Genomic DNA, 20,142 nt, shown 5'->3' with positions numbered 1-20,142 from the left:
CCACCCTCAAGACATCTAGCCCAGGAGGTCTTTTCAATAAGCAAATGGCAAAAAAAACACCTTTTCCTTGGCACAAATGCAGCTATGGCAGGGTCTGCAGTCGTGGATGGGGCTCCCAGGAGGAGCTGGAGCATGTGCTGGGCTCTCCCTGTTCCCAGCACCCAGCTCACCTCCCAGTGGAGGCTGCAAGCAGCACTGCCCTGAGAGCCAGCAGAACGTCCTGCAGGGACTACAGTGACAACAGAATTTGGATTCTGTGGGCAGCAGAGAGGCTGAGGGTTCTCAAGGCTGCTTTTCTGTGAATTTGCTGTATTTAAGGGCAGGCTCTGCTGGGGCAGGTGCTTTAATGACATGTGTGGAGTGAAGAGGCCAAATTAATTTCTGAAATGCCTTAATTAGCAACTTACTGTGTGACCTTGATTGAACCACTATGTCCTGCCTGAGCCAATCGAGGGCTGCCAATCTGTGCAACCTTTGGAAGAGCAGGTGGATTATTTCCTCTTCCTTTGCTGTCAGGGGGCAAAACAGGAGAGACCTGTGCTGCTGGAGGAAGTGGGAACACAGCGCAGACACCCAGGGCTGCTGCATTGATTTTGCAAGACCACAACAGTTTAATCACCAAGGGGAAGATAAACCACTGTGGAACCACCACCTGGAATGTTCCCAACCTGCCTCCCCACAATTCACCCAAGAACACGTGTGCTGACAGACAGGGACAAGGAAAGCAGGATTATTCCAGCTCTCACATCTGACTTATCCCCTTCCAGCCAAGCCCAGGGAGCTGCTGTGCTGGGGAACTTTCTGCACCCCCTGACTCAGACCAATTCTGCTTTGAGTTAAACATCTATTTTCAACCATGTCCCCATGGTCTGCTATTGGATTCTATTACTTATAAGAGCACTGAGCGTTTCAGACCAGCTTTTCCCACTTTTGTTGGCTTTGGCAAGGGAGGAGGCAGGGAATGGTGCCTGCCAAGACACTCAGAAGGCAGAGCTCCATCCCTCCTGCCAGGAGTGGTCCACGCTGCTTGGAGGCAGCAACACAGATGAGAACTATCAAGACTAGAATGTGGGGGGGATATCTGAGCCCTCCAGGCTCTTTTACCCCTTTCCCCGGGGTCACAGGCATCTGAGGGGGCTCCTGCAATCCACTGACAACAAAAATACCTCAAAACCAAATTATACCTCTCCTCCTCCAGGGGACCAGCTCAGGGTGCCCCAACTGGAGCACCCCAAGCCTTTGGTCAGTGCACAGTGAGTTGTTATAACCACAGCCTTCATTTTCCTTACCCCAGGCCTGCAGGATGTGTCAGGTATCTCAGCCAGAGGGGTTATAAAGTTTTATTACATCAGCCCAAACCCCAAACCTGCAGTGCAGAAACAAAGACATGAGCATGCAAAGCCACTTGCTCTCCCAAGGCCAAGAGCCAGGTAACTGCCTGCAAATGGATTTTAATGTCTGTGTTCCCTGTAGACATAACTCCAGGACAGCAACAGAAGTTCCAGGATGTTTCTTATTCCAGGAAACTCTTTGTTTCAGCCACAACCAAGTGTTCCATATAATTTAATAACTGTTGCATTGATTTCTCCTAAATCACCACAGCTCTGTGCTCTGCAGCACTTCTAAAAATTAATACTTTCTTTAAGAGCAGGTTAATTTCTCCTCCTGCTTTAACAAGGAAGATTAACAGGAGATTGCAAGGGGCTGGTGGTGAGGAGAGGGCTGGTTTATGATTAACACATGTGGTCAGGAGACCCCATCCAGCAGAGCAGATCAAACAAGGCTGTAACTGCATCTTTACAGAATTACTGAAGGTGACTCTGCCTGGGAACAGGCAATTCCTCCTGGCCCACAGGATAAATCCATCTGGCTTGACCTCCTCCCTCCAGCCCAAGCACAACCCATGTTTTAAGAAGGGGACCAGAGTTCCTCCCAAAGCACTTCACCCAGAGCTGGCTCACTGAGGGGAGAAGGAGGATCTGCAGAGTCCCCTGCACACCCAGCATGTCCCCAGCTCCACCTTCCCCAGGAGCTGCTCCCCCTCCCAGGTTTATTTCTCAGGGCACATGAAGTCAGCAGAGGAGTTTTCTGTGTGTTCAGCAAAGTCCTGTTCTAGAGCCACAAGTAGCACAAAATTAGGCAAAGGGGACACAGACTGCCAGCAAAGGCCATCAGAGATAACATAGAGCTCAGAGGAATTAGGCAGAGTTTGTGTTTCAATTAATTCTAAACCGACCAGGGCAATGAAGTAAAGAAAAATCTGTGGTGGCCAAGAGTAGCAGGTATTACATGGCAGGGATGCTCTCCTAGAGGAGAATGCTTTGACTCTGTAAGGGTCTGGGGACAGACACAGCTCACAGGGACAACACAGGCCAGAGGAGAAGTTAAACCTTCCCTGATTCAATGTTTTATTATGACAATTAACAGCTCTCACCATCAGTGTCACCAAACAGCAGCACCAGAGCCACAGTGCCTTTGCAGAACCGCTGCCCACGAGTGCCAGATCCCAGCTCAGCAGCACCTGGGACTGCAGGAATAACCAGCAGGAAGGGAGGGAAGCAATAGAAACCAAACCCTGCTGCTCTCAGGACTGTGATTTGTAAGGACACGTGGGCAGACTTTTCCATAAGGAGATGGCACCATGTGGTTGGGATGAGACTTTGGCTGCAGACAACAGTTCCCAAGACCAGAAATGCTGTCAGACCCAACGTGGCCTCCCAGAACTATTTTCTGAACCTCCACTTAAGCCACTTGTTTATATAAAAAATGCCAACAGATCAGCAAGGATGAATCACCCAGGAGCAAGCCAGAACCCTACTGTGGAGGAAACAAGTTCAAGTTCACATCAGGCTGTTCTGGCCATGCAGTGAGCACCTTCCCTGCTCAGCAAGGTGAAGGGCTCAACTACAGAGAAACTCCCAGAGCCATTAGAAAATGTGGCAATTCCTATTCTCAGTATCCCCAGGTCAGCAAAGCCTTTGCACTCTGCAGGACCAGGACTCCCAAAACAGAACATGGAAGCATGGTGAGAGGAAATGTCTAAGCCAGAGGAAAAAGCATCAGAACTCCCACTCTCTGAACTCTACAGCACATGGACAATCACTGCCACAACAGAAAGAGTTTGCTACACAAAAGCCTCAATCATTTGCTCTTTAGACCCTTCAAATCCTTCTTCATTATTCCTCAAAATTCTGGATTCTGCTACGGGAGCAAAGCCAAGAGAACAGCCTGTATCCATGTGTGGAAGCAGCACAAGTCCTCACACAAGCACCTGATCCATTTTGCCTGCCCAAGAACCACAGATTGGATCAGGAATCTCTTACCAGCACCTGCAGCAGACTCCTCATGCTGCCCCTTGGGTTCCACTGCTCTGTCTGGCACGGTTGGACCAGCCCTTGCCACTCCTACCATGGCAGCAGGAAAGTTTGGAAGACACAGGTACTTTCCTGGAAAGATGGAACCACCCAGCTGCTCCCACACCTCCTGGATGGCACTTTTCAGCTTCCCAAGCCAAATGTTAATATTTAACTGATGTCTGGGACAATGAGAAATCAGTAAAGTGGAAAACATTGCTGAAGAAAGGGCTGGAAAAGTTTCAGGAAACTCCCAGGTGGCTCCAGACTGATGCCACCGTCTCCAGTTTGAGACCTGCTGCTCTACCAGAGCCAGGCTCCACCTCTGTCTCCTGTGAGTAGATCTGCAGCTTTTCCCTGGAAAAGCAATGCCTGATGGCTCAGAGAGCCCTGGGGTTTATCCATGGCTTCCATGTCAGTGCTTGGTGCATCCTGCTCCGAGTGAGCACAGGAGAGACTGTGCAGGGTGCTCAGAAGTCCAAAGCTGAGTGTTCAAGAAAGCTGACCTGGCTGTTAGAGGATGACTGGAGCCTGACATTCCTCTTCCAGAGACAGCCCCACAGGTGAAATAACTGAGAGCTGTCCCTTGGCTCCAGACACACCCCAGCCCTCAGAGGCAGCAACTCCAGCAGGGAACTTCAGCTTGGAAAACAGAGCTCTAACAAAGCCTGATCCACTGTTCCTCAGTTTCAGGGTGACACATCACTACCCTGTTATCTGTGGAATCTCCAGGGACCAGAGCAGTGGCTCACAAACAAAGCATGGAACAGGACAGGGGAGCACCATGAAGCTGCTCTGCTCCTTCTGGGAGCACATGGCACTACCTGGTGGTACAACACCCCAGTGAAGGAACATGTTTGGCTGTGGTAGGTTCAGAGGACACTTTGCTGTGTCAATACTGGGGGCAGAACACCTGCAGGCACACTGCAATAGGTGCAGTCTCACTACAGAAAGAAAGAGTCCAAACAAAAGCCCATTTGCCTAAAATCAACTCACTCCCATCCATGGCTTCCTCTCCCAAAGGATAAGAGCAGCACAAGAATTATTTCTTGCTCTGGGAATCATTTGAGGTTGCTCATGCTTGCTTTGTCTCACAGCTCCCTGCTCTTTTCTCATCCAGCCAACACAAAGCAGCTCCTTTCACAGAGAACCTCCAAAAATCTGCTCCTCCAAGTTGGCTTAGATCAATTTTGCAGGGAAGGAAGCTGACTGACCACTGAGATACTAGAAAATACATAAGTTAAAGAAATAATTAAGCCCTTTTCCCGTTGAACCCATCAGCCAAACCCCACCAGACCTGCAGGTGAGACCTATGGCAGGGACCCCTCTCCCCTTCCCATCACAGCCTTGTAAATGGTCTCACAAGTTGATGAGATCACCTTTCTGCCTCGTTCCTTCCACAATTAATTCTGCAGGAGGCAGAGATCAATGCTCCTGTGATTCAATTATTTATCTGGTTTAATCCAGCCAGAAAACCCTGACCAGCAGCTGCCCAGTGGCTGCCCCTGACATGAAGCACAGGGAGCTGGATGGGGGGACAGCACACCAGTGGCCACCCCAAAAAGCACAAATCCCCAGCACCTGCACATCCAAACCTGCAGAAATCAAAGCCCCAAGGAGGGACAAAACCACTCTTTAGCCATACCAAGAAAACAAAAACACAACGAGGGGGGAATTAACACATACACCAGCAGACACCAATGTCTGTATTAATTCCTAGAAAAGACAGAGCCTGTGCCTTCTTTATTCCAAAGTCAGCTCTGCCATATCAACTCCTTGTAGTTTTTATTAACTAATCTTACTATAAGATGTTGCCAAAAGCCAGTGCAGTGTTCCAAAACCTCCATGGAAGAAGCTCCTACCCACCCAGAGAGATCCCCAAGGTAAGGGAGGTCTGGATTCCCAGAGATGCTGCATGACTTGGGGTCACTGTTCATTCCTCCCACACTTCAGCTCTGCAAAAAATGACCTGGCTCCACTCTTGGAATGCTAGGCACTGAGTTGATGTAATCCCTAAATATTCACTATTCAGGAATCCACCACTTGTAACCAGTGAGGAAGAACATGCAGCACGAGAGCATTTTGGGAGGGAAATAACCCAAGGGTCTGAAGTGTGCTCAGTTCACACTCAGGACCCTCCTGCAGCCTCCAGCACCACCAGGGTTTATGCCAAACACCCCTTTAAAAGACAGAAGCTGTTTTACCACAGAGCAGCTCCTAACCAAACCATGGACACTCTTCAAATTCCTGGTGTCAGAGAACTGATCCCAACTGCACACAATTCCTCTCTGGGGCTGGACAAATTTATCACCCATCTCTTCATTTTCCCTAAGTAAGGCAACACTAAAAAGCAAACCCCAGCACTCCAAAGCCTGATTTCCCCCCAAAGACATCAGGAACTCTGCACTTACCTGAGGAAAATCCCCATTTTTTGGTAAGAAGTCAGTGGGGTCCACAGCTGCATAGTTTGTATCCAAGAAATGTGGTCTGCTGATGGAATCCATATAAAAATCCTGAGGGGGGCTAAAATATTGCCTGTAAGGAAATGGGAAAAGCAGTTACTCCCTGTGAGTCCCCAGCATTTCTCAGGTCACTTTAGCTTCTGACAGCAGTGAAGCTGAAACTTCAGGATGTCACATACAGGAGAGGGATATTATTGGATATTATCCAGAAGAGAGATGGCAAAATAACACCTCTCCCAGTTCTATCCCACTTCCCAAACTCAGCAGTGTAAGAATGCTGAATTAAGAATAAAATTCTTGGCAATTTGTGTAGACCAGGAAGGATTTAATAGACAACAATGGTTTGCAATAGTCAATATTTCAGCCCTGATGACAAAGCAGAATGAAGCCCTAGGACATCCCAGCATGATGGGTGGGGTGGACCTGCCAGTCACACCATGTAAGGACATGAGCTGCAGGGAAACATCACACCTGAGTGCTGGTTTAGGCCACAAAACCCCCAAAACAGCCCCACAAATCAGCTCTGACAGGGAAACACCCCTGTTAACCCACCTGGATAGGGCGTTCACCACTCACAGAGCCCAAAGGCAGGTGAGAATGGAGGGGTTGGTGACTGGGAAACACAGACAGAGCTGTTACCCAGACAGAGGAACTAGGGATGTGACTGGTGTGAGTTCAAAAGCAAGATCTGTGCTCAGCTAACAAAGGAACAAAGCAAAGATCCTGCCTGCTCCACCTGGGCAGGGCCATGCCAGCTTCCTCCTGCTCCCTGCACCCAGCATCCGTTTCCTCCAGGCAGCCAGGGGCAAAAACTGCCACGAGAGCAACCAATTTCCTTCCTCCTGCCCAGGAGCAGCCCCTGGCCTCTGCTCCACGCCACCTCCTGGTTTGCACAAGCCCTTTCCCTCTCCTGCAGGAGTAAGGAATGTGCTTTGTAATCCTTCCCGTAAGGGGCCGAGCTCCTGCTTGGGCGATTGCCACCGACACCCTTGGAGCTGGAGCCTCGGGACATCCACCCTGGCTGGGTGGTTTCCTCTTTCTTCTCCCTGATGCCCAAAGAACCCACGGCCAGAAACTTGAACAGGGCGCTGGGAGAGGGAGAAACAGAGTTTGAACAGAACTCCTGCCCAGGAGCTGGGAATGCCAAGCTGCCAAAGGATTATTAAGCAATTAAGGTGCCATGTGCGGCCAGCAGCTCGTTAACACACCCGGTGAACATTTACATGTGGATTTATGTGCAAACAAAGTTATCTCCTCTGATAAATACATTTTTCCTGCTCCTTTCCCATCATTAAAGACAAAACCCTCAAAAATGAACAGCTCTTTTCCTCTTTTTTTTTTTCTTTTTTGTGCTGCCACAGTTTTACCTGCTGCAGAGACACCTGAGACCCTGTGTGAACACAAACCTGCACATCCCAGCTCCCAAAGTCCAGCCCTGATTGTTGGCTCTTTGTAATCCATCCAAGGCAATTAAAATCTGGGCATAAATTCTGGGAATTAATTATTTCCACACAGGAAAAGGCTGGTTTAAAAGGCTTTCAAGCCGAAGCTGCTGTGGTCTCTCCGTCTCTCACACGAGGACACAGCTTGGCCAGCATCAAGGAACTAACCAAGGAATAGGAAAACTATTTTTACTGGAAAAGTGAACACCCTCTCCTGTTCCCCTGGCACTTTGTGGCCTGGACAAGGGTCAGTCAAGGTAACAAAAAATAGAGCAGGAGAGCTACAACCTCCCTGGCCTGCTGTGGAATGACCAGTTCTGCTTGGTATTTTGTTACCCTTAATCTTGGTCTTCCAATCTGCCCATGTGAGATGCACTTGGTTGCTGCAGTTTGTGGGGAGAGCCCACAGCTGCTCCAGGCACTGCTCTGAGATCCTCCTTAAGAAACCCCAAAATCCCTTCAGTACCTTTGGAGCTGGGCTTTACCTTCCCTTGACTCAGAACTCAAAGCTGTCTCCTCTCATTTGCAGGGCTGGCACAGAGCCATTGACAAGTTTGTTTGAAATAAACTGAGACAAAAACGCTTTAACTGGAGGAATCAGGTCAGTGACCCTGTCACAGCCAAGCTGTGAACACAGCCCTGTCCCCACCTGCTCAGCCTCTCCAGGGTTTAGCTCCTGGTAAACTGCTCTACTGCGGGTCAGCAGCTTCCCTCAGATGCTGAGGGGGTTCACTGGACAACCAAAAACAGTTCCAGAAAGGAAATTTATGCTGGTTTAATCACACCAGCTGCCCAAAGAGGAATGCTCCGTTGCAATTCCGCTGCATTCCAGCTGCTCATCCAGCTGCTCATCCCAATGAGCATGACCAATGCATCCAAAGCCCTTCTGGGCCCCCCGTGCCACTTCTCTGAGACCTCCATGTGTGTTTTGGCCAGGCTCCATCCTCTGTCCTTCATTCAGAGACACAAACTTCTCATCTCAAGCCAGTGGAAGATCAGGGAGAGCTGAGAGGCTGCAGGCTGCTTTGGCACTCGACTGGCAATTTCCTTCCTCATCAGACACCAATCCATTTTTTTTTCAGAGCCTGCTTTACTATTTCAGCAAGCAATGCTCCATGAAGAGGTGGAAAAGGGCATAAAAACAGCAAGAAAAGGGGTCATGTAAACTGGAGACAAAGCTTTGCTGCAGCTGTGTGACATCTCATCCAACAGCACAACTGGGCTGCCCCAGATCCCCCCAGCCAGGAATGTGCTGAGCCTCCAGCAGCAAGGGAAGCTGAGCTCTGCAGGGATAATTCCTCAGAAAAGAGCTGAGCTGCTGCTCTTCAGAGCTCTGAACCTCCCTGGTTCTTTCAAGGAGGTTTAATAATTGTTGACATTTGTCAGGTTAAGAAAATCTGAACCCAAGAGGCCACGTTTGGGGTCTTCTAAAGAAATTCCCTAGCATGAAAGTGAACTCCTGAAAAGAAACAGGAAAAACCTGCTTCAGGAGAAAGGTGTTGCTATGAGAATAAGCCCTGTCCAAACACAGCCACTTGCAAATGAGATTTCTCTGCAAGTATTCTGAAGAAAAACGTGCACCACCTCTAATGCCAGCTGCATTTTTTCATGTTACAGCATGGGCTACAATTACAACTGCCTTTAAAATCCCACTTTTCAATGTTTCCATTCCTTCCAGGACTCCTACCTGTAACCCCCACACCCTAAATCCATCTAAAACAGAGTCAGTGCCAGTTTCAAATAACAAAGCACAGACTTTTTTTTTTTAATGTGAAATGCAGATATGGAAGATCTCACCTGAAAGGTGATTTTTTCACCTCCTGGGGTATGAAGAACAGGAAGCTAAAGGTGCAGCCTTGGCTAAATCATTCCCTAGCAAATCATTACTACAATGGGCCTCATTTCCAGAAGTAACTTCAGCAAAGGCAGCAAGTCCAGGTTTGTGTCAGACACAGGCATGTCCTTGCAGGACGGGGCTGTTCCCGGCAGCGCTGCTACCAGCGGCACCGAACAGGAAGAGAGTGAGGGGCAAAACCAGAACAAATGGTCAAGAGGAAAAAAAAAAGAAAAAAAACCCCAATGCAATAGATAAACACAATCTAATCTTGTGGTTCGATGCAGCAAAACAGAAATTCTGTTATAGCTCTCCGGAGGATTCACAACATGTAATTTACAGGAATCCTTCTCAAAAAGCACAGCCCCTTCCAATCAGCCAGGCTGGCCAAGAGCAAAGGGCCTGAATGGATCTGAGACGTCTCCTGTTCTCCTGTGGGGAGGAGTTGGCACAGCTCAGCTCCTTCACCACCTGTGGGGCAGCTTCTGGTACCCTCTCATGGGAAACTGCCCTGTACATCCACCCCGGGCTGCTGGGCAGCTCCTGCTGTGGCCAGAGGGGACCGGGGCCACCAGGGCAGCAGGACCACAGGGACACAAGTCCCCTCATCCCCCTGACAGAGGGGCTGATCCTCACTGCTCCTCTCTGTCTGGAACTCACACCCTCACAGGGAGGGATCCCACCATGAAGATGCCAAAATCCCTTTAGGAGGGAGGTTACATTAAATCCCCAGGGAATGCCAGGCACCTGGAACACAGTTGTTAGCTCAGGATGTAAAATTCTGCTTCTTTCAGTTCTCCTTCCTCCCACCTCTGACCTAGATAAGGAACACATCCTGTGTATCCATGTCACTCCCTGGATTCACAGAGACCAAAGAAGCCATGGATCAGCCTCCAAACCCCCAGCCCCACCAGAGTCCCCATCCAAGTCACTCAGTGATGGCACAAGGCCACTTTACGCTGTCCAAACATTTGTCATATCCCACCCTGTGATCCAGGATGAAGGTTCATTGCAAAGGGAAAATGGAAAACGAAATTTTTTAGTACAGACATGACATGGCTGTTAGTGTCAGCCACTTCCAGTGACATGGCAAAGGACTTACATCACTCAAAACCTAACACCCAATACAGGTAACATCTTCCTCCACATCTGTGCAAAGCTAGAGACTGCCCAGTGTTTGCTCAGTTGGATCTGTTAAGAATTCCATTAGTGTTACAAATCCAGGCTAAACCAAAGCTGTTTTCTCCCTCACTGCAGCCTCCAGGTTTAACAGAAAACAAAGGTTTTTCCTCATTTTTATAAACAAAAAGCTGTTTGCTGCTGTTCCCAAGATGGAGCAGTGTCTGAAATGCCACAAGATCAGTGAGTGATGCAATTATTTCCCCATCAGATCGTGAAATAAAGTAAACATGGAAAGCAGCAAAGAAACAGTTGAATCACGGGGTGTGCAAGAGCAGAGAGGATTAGACAAAGGAGAACAGCACTCACTGGTTTTCACTTGGGAAGGACGAGGTTGGGAAAGAGACTGGGTAGCAGCTGCTCCACGAGTCGGCGGCCAGCATGGAATTCTGCAAGCAGAAGGCACAACAGTTAGAGCAGCAGAGGCCTGGAACCATTACCTGGGGCTGCAGGTATGAGGGCAGGCTTCCCTCCCTCAGTGCTTCCCAGAGGTGGCTCTTTGTCTCTCCAGCCTCAGTTTCAGCTTTGGAACTTACTCCCCTACCACTGTCTCCTTCCCCAGTCCTTTCACAGGACACTCTGAAGGGACAAATGAAATGGCATCAAGAGGAAATGGCATCAAGCTGTGCCACAGGATGTTCAGGTTGGACATCAGGAGGAATTTACTGGTGGAAAGGGTAGTCAGGCATTGGCAGAGGCTGCCTAGGGAGGTGCTGGAGTCCCCATCTTTGGAGGTGTCCAAGGAAGGAGTCGATGTGGCACTCGATGCTCTGGTGTGGTGACAAGGTGAGAATCAATCACAGATTGAACTTGATGACCTTGAAGGTCTTTTCCAACCTCAGTGATTCTATCATTCTATGATTCAGTCTCTGTGGGATGTCAGGACCAACCCAATAACCTGAAATTGGCCAGCAGAGGTCACATCCAAAAATGGCCTTTAGTGCCTTTTGTCTTCTCACTTCCCTGAACAGTCTCCAATTAACAGCTCAGCTCATACCAATAAAATCAGGGAGAGAACACAGTATCTCCTTACTCAGCTCCACAGCAGCCTTTAATTTGATATTTTTGTGCCCAAAGCAACAAAACCTTGTACTTGAAGCAAGAGGAACTTGGGCCTCGCTTGAACCTCTGTGTGCCTGCATGTACACATTCCAGAGTTTGAAACAGAAAGAGAAAACTCCGGGAACACATCAGCTATTTTGGGACAGGGTTTACTTTTTGCCCTGTTGGACAAATGCATCAGGGACCTGGTCTGGTTTTAGCAGCTATATCAGGACAAATACAACTTATTTATCTCTGCTGCTCTGGAAACAAGGACAGCTGGACCTGGGCACAGATTCACACGTCTGGTAGAGATGTGCTGGGGTAGGAACAAGGTCTGCAATCCTGCACCGATACTCTCAGTCTCTTCAGTCCTTCCTCTAGGAGCTGGCAGGCAGCAGCTTTCAGAGAGACTTTGTTTTAATCACAGTCCTGCTTTTCCCTCCTCACTTCAATCCTGCAACCCCCTGCGCAGCTGCCTGGGAAGTCTGGAAATTGCTGCTGTAAACACAGACCAGGACTCCCAGGATCTACCAGGCCAGACTGCTGTACCCAAATCCCTCCTGGGCACAGCCTCCCCCTCCCCAGGATCTGCAGGGCCTCACCTCCACATCTGGCACGGCGAGCTGGGAGCGGAGGCCGGGGATGCCGCGGACGGCATCGCCCGGCTGCTGGTGCTGTGGGAAGCTGTTCCCCCCATCCATGGTGGGGTGAGAGCATCAGCCCGTGTCCTGCCTCATGGAGTCCTCAGGAGGGTGGGACAGGCTGTGGAGTGAGTGGTGGCAGTGTCTTTAATTGTGCTCTTCACCCTGCACCATGTCCTGGGCTGGGAAAGAAAGGCATGTTTAGGTTTTGTGAAAGGGGAGGTGGGGAAAAAAAAAAAACTACTTGTAAGCTTAAACATAGCTTAGAGATGAGCAAACAGCCACCAGCCTGTGAAATGCTGCTGCCTCTTCAGAAAAGAGAGGGTTTTATGGGAAACAGAGCTCTCCATTACCACCACACCTGGAATTCACCCAGGGTGGAACTGGAACACACCTCTCCTGCCTTTCACACCAGGAGCCCCGCAGGTCCCTAAGATCACCCACAACTGGGCTCAGCCTGAGGAATTTGCTTATCTAATGTACAAGAAGACTCTGCACTCCTGTGTAAACTCATGGTAATCAATTCCCCCAAAGTGCCTGTTTTCCTGAAAATATGCTCTGGAGTGGGACACTGCTGAGCCAGCAGTGAACCCTCCTCTTCCACCCCGTGGCACACTGGGGTCTCCCCAGCTCCAAGGCAGATGTTTCTGTGCACCAAGACCTTTCCCACACCAGTCAAACCCAACAATACCTCGTTACTCATTTGAAATTAATAGTATTAATGCCACAAATTCCTGAATTTATCAGCTTCTGGCACTTTGCCTTTTGCCAGCAAAAGGGGATCCAATGCAGGAGCATTGTCCTGGCAGGATTAACCCCACAGTAACACCCTGCCTCCAGTGCAGCTTATCAGTCAAAACCACCAAACTGATTTTCTTCTAAATTCTCCATAATCCCATATGAAAACAATTTCCAACTGGATTTAATGGATTAAAATAAAAAAAGAGATGGTGAAGGCAACCTATACAACCAGAGGAGCAGAGAAAAGCATCTACAATATCTTTACTTCTTTGCCACTTCTTGCCTTCCCTGACCCTCCCCAGAAGCTGAGTAAATCAAAGTGGCCAAAACCTCTGGATGGAGCAATCCAGCCACAGACAACACCTACAGAGCACAGACCAAAGCTGTAATTTAAAAGAGCCACCTCTGATCATTCAGGAGACACTATTTGCTACAAGGAATATTTTTGAAAAGCCATTTCTGACTCCGAGGCCCTTTAAAAATAAGTGACCTTGAGGTGGACAAAATGACTGTGGCATTTGCAATGGAAAGTGAAATTAAAGTGACTCTTTCTGTGGTGCCACAGCTGTGTCAGCAGTGCCATCTGGATAGGGCTCATGTGGGGGCTGCAGGGATCAGCCAGGATCCCCCAGCCTGGACTGATCCTACAGTGGAGTCACAGGCAAAGCCCTCAAGTGCCAAGGATGTTCTGTGTGAAAAGCAGAGTTCAACAGTCACATCCCACCTATGGAATGCTGTGCAGAGCTCCCAAAGGGATTACCTGGGTTTTGGTTTTCTTGTAGGGAGAAGGTCACCCTTTTCTATTTTGCAAAGATTCTCTTCAACTCCTGCTCAGCTTTACCCAAGCCAGGGCTGAGGTTTGCTGATCTCAGGGTGAATGTCATCGACTGTTCTGTGTCTATAAAACACTGTGACTCTTCCTTACACCAGACTTCAGGGGTTTTGCTGCTTTTCTGTTTTTTTTTTTTTCTTTCCCCTACTTGCAACAGCTTTTGAGAGGAAATCAGCAGCAGTGATTCCCGTAAGAGCCATAGTAAATATACAGCTTTACTTACATATCCAAAGGAACTTAGGAAGGGTAAAATCAATATCAGCATCCCTCTGTGCCTGCTCTGCATTAGCTTGTGTCTCACACCACCAGATCTCACTGGTGGGCCCTGCAGAGCAGAGGCTGCCTCTAAAGCAGCACCAGTTCCCTAGGAAAACTGCACAACAGATCACACCCCACTGACAAAATGAAGGAAAACTGCTTAGCAAGAAAGCTGAAATGCTCTGGGCCTTGGTTTGTGGGGGGCTGTAGTGCAAGTGCAAAATACACCCAAGCATTGAAAACAGGGGGGGAAAAGAGGCACCAAGTGACCACTCTACAGCTGGTACCATTCCAGCCATGCTTCAATCATGGAGGATGCTGAGGGAACTCCTTACTCCAGGAGAGCAGCACCAGCACTTACTGGACACCCCAAAATCCAACCTGCACCTGCCAAATCTTTGTGCTGCAAAACGAGTTCCTGGTGATGAACGTGGAGGCTGAACCAGCTCTCACTCTGAGCTCATGCTCCAGTGCCAGGGACTGCTGTCCTGTTTACACACCCAAATTCCGAGAAAAAACTAAATAAAACACTCACTAAATCCAGAGTCAGAGACTTGCATGAGCCTGAGGACAGCAGGACAACACCCAGCACAAGAACAGAGAAGTGGGAACAGCTCTCAGTTTTGTGCCTCATCCTGCCATCCTCCAGGCAGCCACATCACGGAAAACCATAAAAATCAGCAAGTTCCAAAGTGCTTCCACTTCCACATCCCATCCTGCTGCTGTGACAGTAAACACTGATTACACAGAGGCACACACACGTGAGGGAACAGCTATAGCAAACTTTTTAAGTGATTTTCCACCATTTCTCTTACCAAACATACTCCGAGCAAGCAGCAGCTTCCGCTGTTAAGGCAAATCCCCAGAGAGGAGGCTCCCAGTCCCAGCACTGGCGTTAGGAGAGGGCTGGGAGAGGAAAGCCCAGCCCTCAGCAGCAGCACACAGAGACTGTTCCCAGCTTCAGCCACTTCAGTCACGTCTCCTCGCAGCAGTGCTATGGAAGAGCAGCGATCCCCCAGATCCAGAGAGAGGACACGACCCTAAAAATCCCACTGGACATTTTCCTTCCTGGACAGGCAGCCCAGGTTTGAAAGTGAAAGCAGCTCCCTGCACAGGATGACGAAGCCCCTGAGTGATTTCATCCTATCACTGAGCTCCAGAACAGTTTCAATATTCCAAACAGTTTGCTAAAAGGCTTGCTGTCAGCACAGGGACTAAGGAGCAGCTCCAGCCTGGAATTCCTCTGGAATTCATCATGTCTAGAGGTTACAGAGCACAACTTTCAGCTTTTAACAGCTTCAGCTTTTTAGGCATTTCTCACACCAGCGCTCCAGCAGGAAAATTCCAATTGGGAACACACGAAGAACTGCTGTGCTGTAACCAGGATGGACAGAGATGGGAGTAAGGGCTTGGATCACTGATAACTGCGATCAGAAGAGTGAAAACAACCCAGTAAAATGCAGCCAGCACTTCCTCCCGTTGTGTTCCACCCTTTGTTGGTATATTTTAAATTGCCTCCATTAAAGGAACACAGCCAGAAACCCACAGACATGCCTGGAGCAGCGGGAGCTAAACCTGCCCATCATGAATTACCACACACTGGGAACAATAAAAACACCTTGAGAAGGTGATCCTGCTCTTCCTCCTGCTCAGGGATCAGTTCCCCTCACTCTGCCCACCCCTACAGAGCAGAGGTGAACCCCCAAAGTGTCCCCTCCTTGCTTCACCCACACATGAGCCCCCAGCATGAGCACCCATGGGAGCTGCAGCTGGAGGGAATTCTGCGGGATGTAATGGTCCCAAAAAAATGGGAAGTCCACCCCACAGAACTCTGAACAACCAGTTTTACTTCTCAAGCACCCAGGCACCTTCAAGTTCCTCTTTCATGCTTCTCCTTGACGTATTTTTGGGAAGTTTAGACCAAACAAGCAGATGGGAATAGGACTCAGTTCTGTCAACAACACAAAGGAGAACACCAGAGTGGAAAACGCGTATTATGGGTGATGAAAATGGAATTGCTTCAGGGCATCCTAAGCCAGCACTTTGAGCCACCCTGATCTCATGAATGCTTTGAGCATGGAAAAGGCTCCTGGGACACAAGTATTGCAGCCCTGGAGCTGGGCACAGCACTGCCAGGTTTCAGGGCAAATCCTGGCATCACCTGGGCACGATATGTCAATGCAGAACTGCAGCATGGAACAACCCATGAGACCAATTAACTGTGGGAATTAGTCTGTAAGGAAAGGGAAGAAAAATCTGGATCATTCCAGAGATTCTTGCAGGAGCTGTGGTGGTGCAGGCAAAAGAACAAACCTGCCCTCCAAGGTCAGCAGAGTTTCTACAGGGAAGAGTTTGATGCTTCAAGCAGTACTTGAAGCTGCTCCTCGTCTGACACTCAGACCACACAGGGGAAAACCAATCAAATACAGCTTTTGGGAGGGAAAAGTTCCCTCTAGGAGAAAATATTAACTGCCCCCCACAGGTAAATTCTACCTATCCCTGCTTTTCCACCTGGGAGAACACATAGGACTATTTCTGGACAGGGCAAAAACGCCTCCCAGACACCACCCATGCTCTGCCAAGGAACTCGGCACATTCCTGTGTAAATCCACCCAGCATCAGCCTCACACATCCAGCACCGACATTCCCAAACCACAAACACATTCCTGCAAGCTTCCCAAACCCATGGAACATTCCCCAAAACAGAGCTTTGGGCACCTCCCAGCACAAGGCAGAGCCTGAGCAGGGTACTCCGAGCACTGAGGCTGCTCCCTTTCCACAAAGAACTTGGCTAAGCAAGGTCAGAAGCCGAGAAAATGCAGGTCCCAAATTCTTTACACTTTTTTCCCCAGTTTCTCTCACAAGAGACACTTGGGAGAAACCCTCTGGAGCTGAGCAGGTACCAACGTTCTGTTTCACACAGAGCCACTCACGGTAGAAAAACCACTTCAGGACATCAAAGCCAACTTCCCTAAGGACTAGGGCAGCCTTAAGGCAAACTCAACGTGCACCTGCTCCATGAGAGGTGTGTGTTCACTTTGATCACACCCACACTTGTGCAGACCTCGATTGTGTAACCAAAAGAGATTTAAGAGTTTTAAGTTTTGAACAGAAAAATGTCTCAGGAGTGTATAAACCTTTTTCCTGATTCCTGAAGGATCCAGACTCTTATGGTGACAAGTCACAGCACAGTTTGTTCCTATGCAGAAACCTCCCAGCAACATTTGAATGAGACAGGTACAGGCTTATTTTAGGAAAATGAGGGTGTAAACATCCAAAAAACAGACCCCCATGAAGTAAAGAGCTTTTGGCAGAGATAGCAGAGCTCAGGCTTCCAAAAGCTCCAGCTGGCAGCTTATAGAGCTCTGCAAAACCTGGCAGTGCTGTACGGGACACAGAGCACTCCCAACCCCACAGCAACAGTATTAGCACATCATTTTCCACTTAAACATTCCCACCACCAGCTGATCTTGGTTCAGCCATTCCCACATGGCTCAGGACGAGCTCACTGCTCAGATGACAAGAGGATGATGTGCAGCAGGAACAGCCCCAAAGAGGCACACAGCCAACACCCTCCTGCCCTCCAGACTCACTCCAGGGCCAGTGCACGCACCAGAAAACCCTCCTGGGGTTTGGATCCCAGCTTTGGGATGCCAGTGCAGAACCTGCAGGACCTGCCCTGCCCAGCCTATCTCATTTTCACTGTAAATCGAGCCTGCTAAGGGGGAACCACAGATCTTACACTGGTTACTCTGAGGAGTTTTAGACCTGGCACTAGTCTTTAATAAGGTGAAGCCTCTGGTATCAGCCCAGTTAATGGTCTGACAGCACTGGTCCTGTATTGCAGAGACTTTGAATTGGGCCAGTATGGGCTCCACCACAGCAGAAGCTCGGGGCATGATGGATTCATGGCTCCACACTGACAGAGAGGAAGTTTGGATCACATATTAGGAAATCCTTCCCTGTGAGGATGCTGAGGCTCTGGCACAGGTTGCCAAGAGAAGCTGTGGCCCCATCCCTGTAAGTTGGAACCCTGGAACCCAAGGCCAGGTTGGACAGGGCTTGGAGCACCCTGGGACAGTGAAAGGTGTCCCTGACCATGGCAGGAGGTGGAACTGAAGGAGCTTTGAGGTCCTTCCAACCCAAACCATTCCATGTTTCTGTGACCGCTGTGCAGTTTTCACAGCGCTCCGTGGAAAAGCAGCTGAAGAGGGAGTCAGAAACACGAGAGGGGCTCTAAAACATGAGTGTTCGCTGGCTGTGGCCACCCCGGCTGTACCGGGGCAACTCCCTATCCGGACCCGGCTCGGACAGGGTTGGAGGGATCTGGACTTAGCCGGGATCGCGGTTACAGAAGTTCCGCAGCATCTCCGGCTCTCTCCGATGCAGACACGCTCTGCCGGTACCGGCACAGCCCCGAGCGGTCCCCGCCGAGCCCCTCCGGCCCCGCTCCACACGCGGGACGGACACGCGTGGGGGACACGGGTGCCTACAGCGCGGCGGGAGCGGGGCCGGCGCTACCGTCTCCACAGGCTGCTCCGGGCCCAGCCCGAGCCCCGCAGGCCCCGGAGTCCCCCAGCATCGACCGACAGCTGCTGGGACAGGCCCGGCCAGGGGCCACCTCCCCACCGAACCCCCCAGCCCGGCCCGAGCGGGCCCGCGGCCCCCGCCCACGGAGAGATCGAGCCAGGGGGGAGAAAGCCGCGAGCCCCGGGAGAGCGAGCGGGCGGCCCTTACCTGTGTCCGGGGGTCGCGGGGGGTTCCGGGGGTCCCGGGGACTCCGGGGCTCAGGCTCCCGCCCGGCCGCCGCCGCCTGGCGCCGCTTCCGGGTCCGCCATGTTGGAAGGGCCACAGAGCTTCCGGGGAAAGGGGAGGCGGCAACCGAGAGAGAACCGGGAGAGGGCAGCGGGGAACGGCAGAACCGGGAGTGGGCAGCGGGGGAACGGGAGAACCAGGCCGGGGGGGAGTGGGCAGCGAGGAACGGGAGAACCAGGCCGGGGGGGAGTGGGCAGCGAGGAACGGGAGAACCGGGCCCGAGTGGGCAGCGGGGAACGGGGGAACCGGGCTGGGGCAAACGGGCCAGGCCGCGGAGCGGGAGGCAGGAGAGTCAGGGTTCGGAACTTGGTCTCGGTGGGAGCCGTCAGGGTGGCCCCGAGGGATGAATGGGCAGCAAGGCCCGCGGCTCCGGAGACCGGCAAAGGCCCAGGGCGAAGAAACCCCCGCGGCAGAGGGAGCCTCCGGGGCCGCCTCCCCGCGCCCGTCCCATCGCCCCCGTTCAGGAGCGGGCGCTGCCCCTGGCGCGGCGGGTCCGGGCTCACACCTGGCCCGGGGGCTCCCGGGGGGCTCCTGTGCATCCCGGGACGGCCCGTTCCCACAGGCTTTGCATCGGTGCAGATCCGGAGCACTCGCCTTTCGTCCCACATCCATCCATCCATCCATCCATCCATCCATCCATCCATCCATCCATCCATCCATCCATCCATCCATCCATCCCTCCACCCATCCCTCCCTCCATCTCGGGATGGGATGGAAATTGGAGGCAAACCAAAGTCCTGGAGCAGCCTTGGTTGTGCACACCATCAGCACCATTAGACTCTGCAGCCTGAGCAGAGTCTGTCCAGTCCTTTTCCTCTCAAAAGAAAAAGAAATTCCTCATTTTTCCTCCCTGCAGGACAGGGCAGCAGCTCAACCCACAGAGGACACAGGAGAGCTGGAAACACTCAAAGCCTGAGCAGCTTCCAAGGATTCTGCCCACTCCCATGCCACAAGTCCTGCTGTAGGAATTAAATGAATCACAGGGCTGGAGAATGACCTGATCATCCCAGGCTCCTCACTCATTTTCCCCACACTGGGCGTTTTAATATTTTTAATTTCCCATTGCTTGCATTGGATTCATGCCACCTTTGCAGTCCCGTGGTAGAAACAAAATCCCAAGGGGTCACACAGAAGCCTCCTGGATGGGTCTGTTTTTACACCAGCACAGCAGCAGCCAGAGGGAGCTGAGTTATCCCCAAGAAGGGAAGTACTGGCAGATGGGAACCATGTTAACACCGGGTCCTTGGGAATACTGGGTGTGTGCCAGAGGCAAAGGGGGAACCAGGAAGGTCTGTGACAGTCCCCTTCTTCCCCTGCTAATCCCGCTGCTCCCATCCTTTATTCATTTGCATATAGTAATTAAAGCAACCCTTCTTACAGGAATCCTTCTTTTGAATCCCCCCCAGCTCTTTATTTGGTGTTACACAAATACAAATAAATAAACACAGTGGGAGAATGCACAGGGATCCATCCAGCACTGAATCAGCCTCCTCCCAGAACCACCAAACCTGGTTTTCCCTTACCAGGATCTCTTCCTCCTC

General features: G+C 50.7%; 1 protein-coding gene across 2 annotated transcripts in view; it reads right to left on the bottom strand.

The window, feature by feature from the left end:
• The window catches only part of SBNO2 (strawberry notch homolog 2), a 49,168-nt gene extending 30,521 nt beyond the window's left edge, over positions 1 to 18,647 (bottom strand). Inside the window, exons 1-4 of one of the 2 annotated variants that reach the window (XM_009096902.4) lie at positions 18,524 to 18,647; positions 11,917 to 12,137; positions 10,580 to 10,659; positions 5,765 to 5,888 (exon numbers count right to left, since the gene is read on the bottom strand). In XM_009096902.4, coding sequence (XP_009095150.1) covers positions 5,765 to 5,888; positions 10,580 to 10,659; positions 11,917 to 12,015 — 303 coding nt within the window. In that variant the 5' untranslated portion in view covers positions 12,016 to 12,137; positions 18,524 to 18,647. Of the gene's footprint in view, positions 1 to 5,764; positions 5,889 to 10,579; positions 10,660 to 11,916; positions 12,138 to 14,601; positions 14,852 to 18,523 lie in introns of those variants that run through there. The other variant, XM_018921848.3, reaches the window with a different exon arrangement.
• Between the last annotated feature and the right edge of the window lie 1,495 nt (positions 18,648 to 20,142).

The sequence above is a fragment of the Serinus canaria genome, chromosome 28 (assembly GCF_022539315.1).
Source record: "Serinus canaria isolate serCan28SL12 chromosome 28, serCan2020, whole genome shotgun sequence".
NCBI lineage: Eukaryota > Metazoa > Chordata > Aves > Passeriformes > Fringillidae > Serinus > Serinus canaria.
The sequence above is the reverse complement of the archived record's forward strand: the minus strand, read 5'-3'. Positions and strand labels throughout refer to the sequence as shown.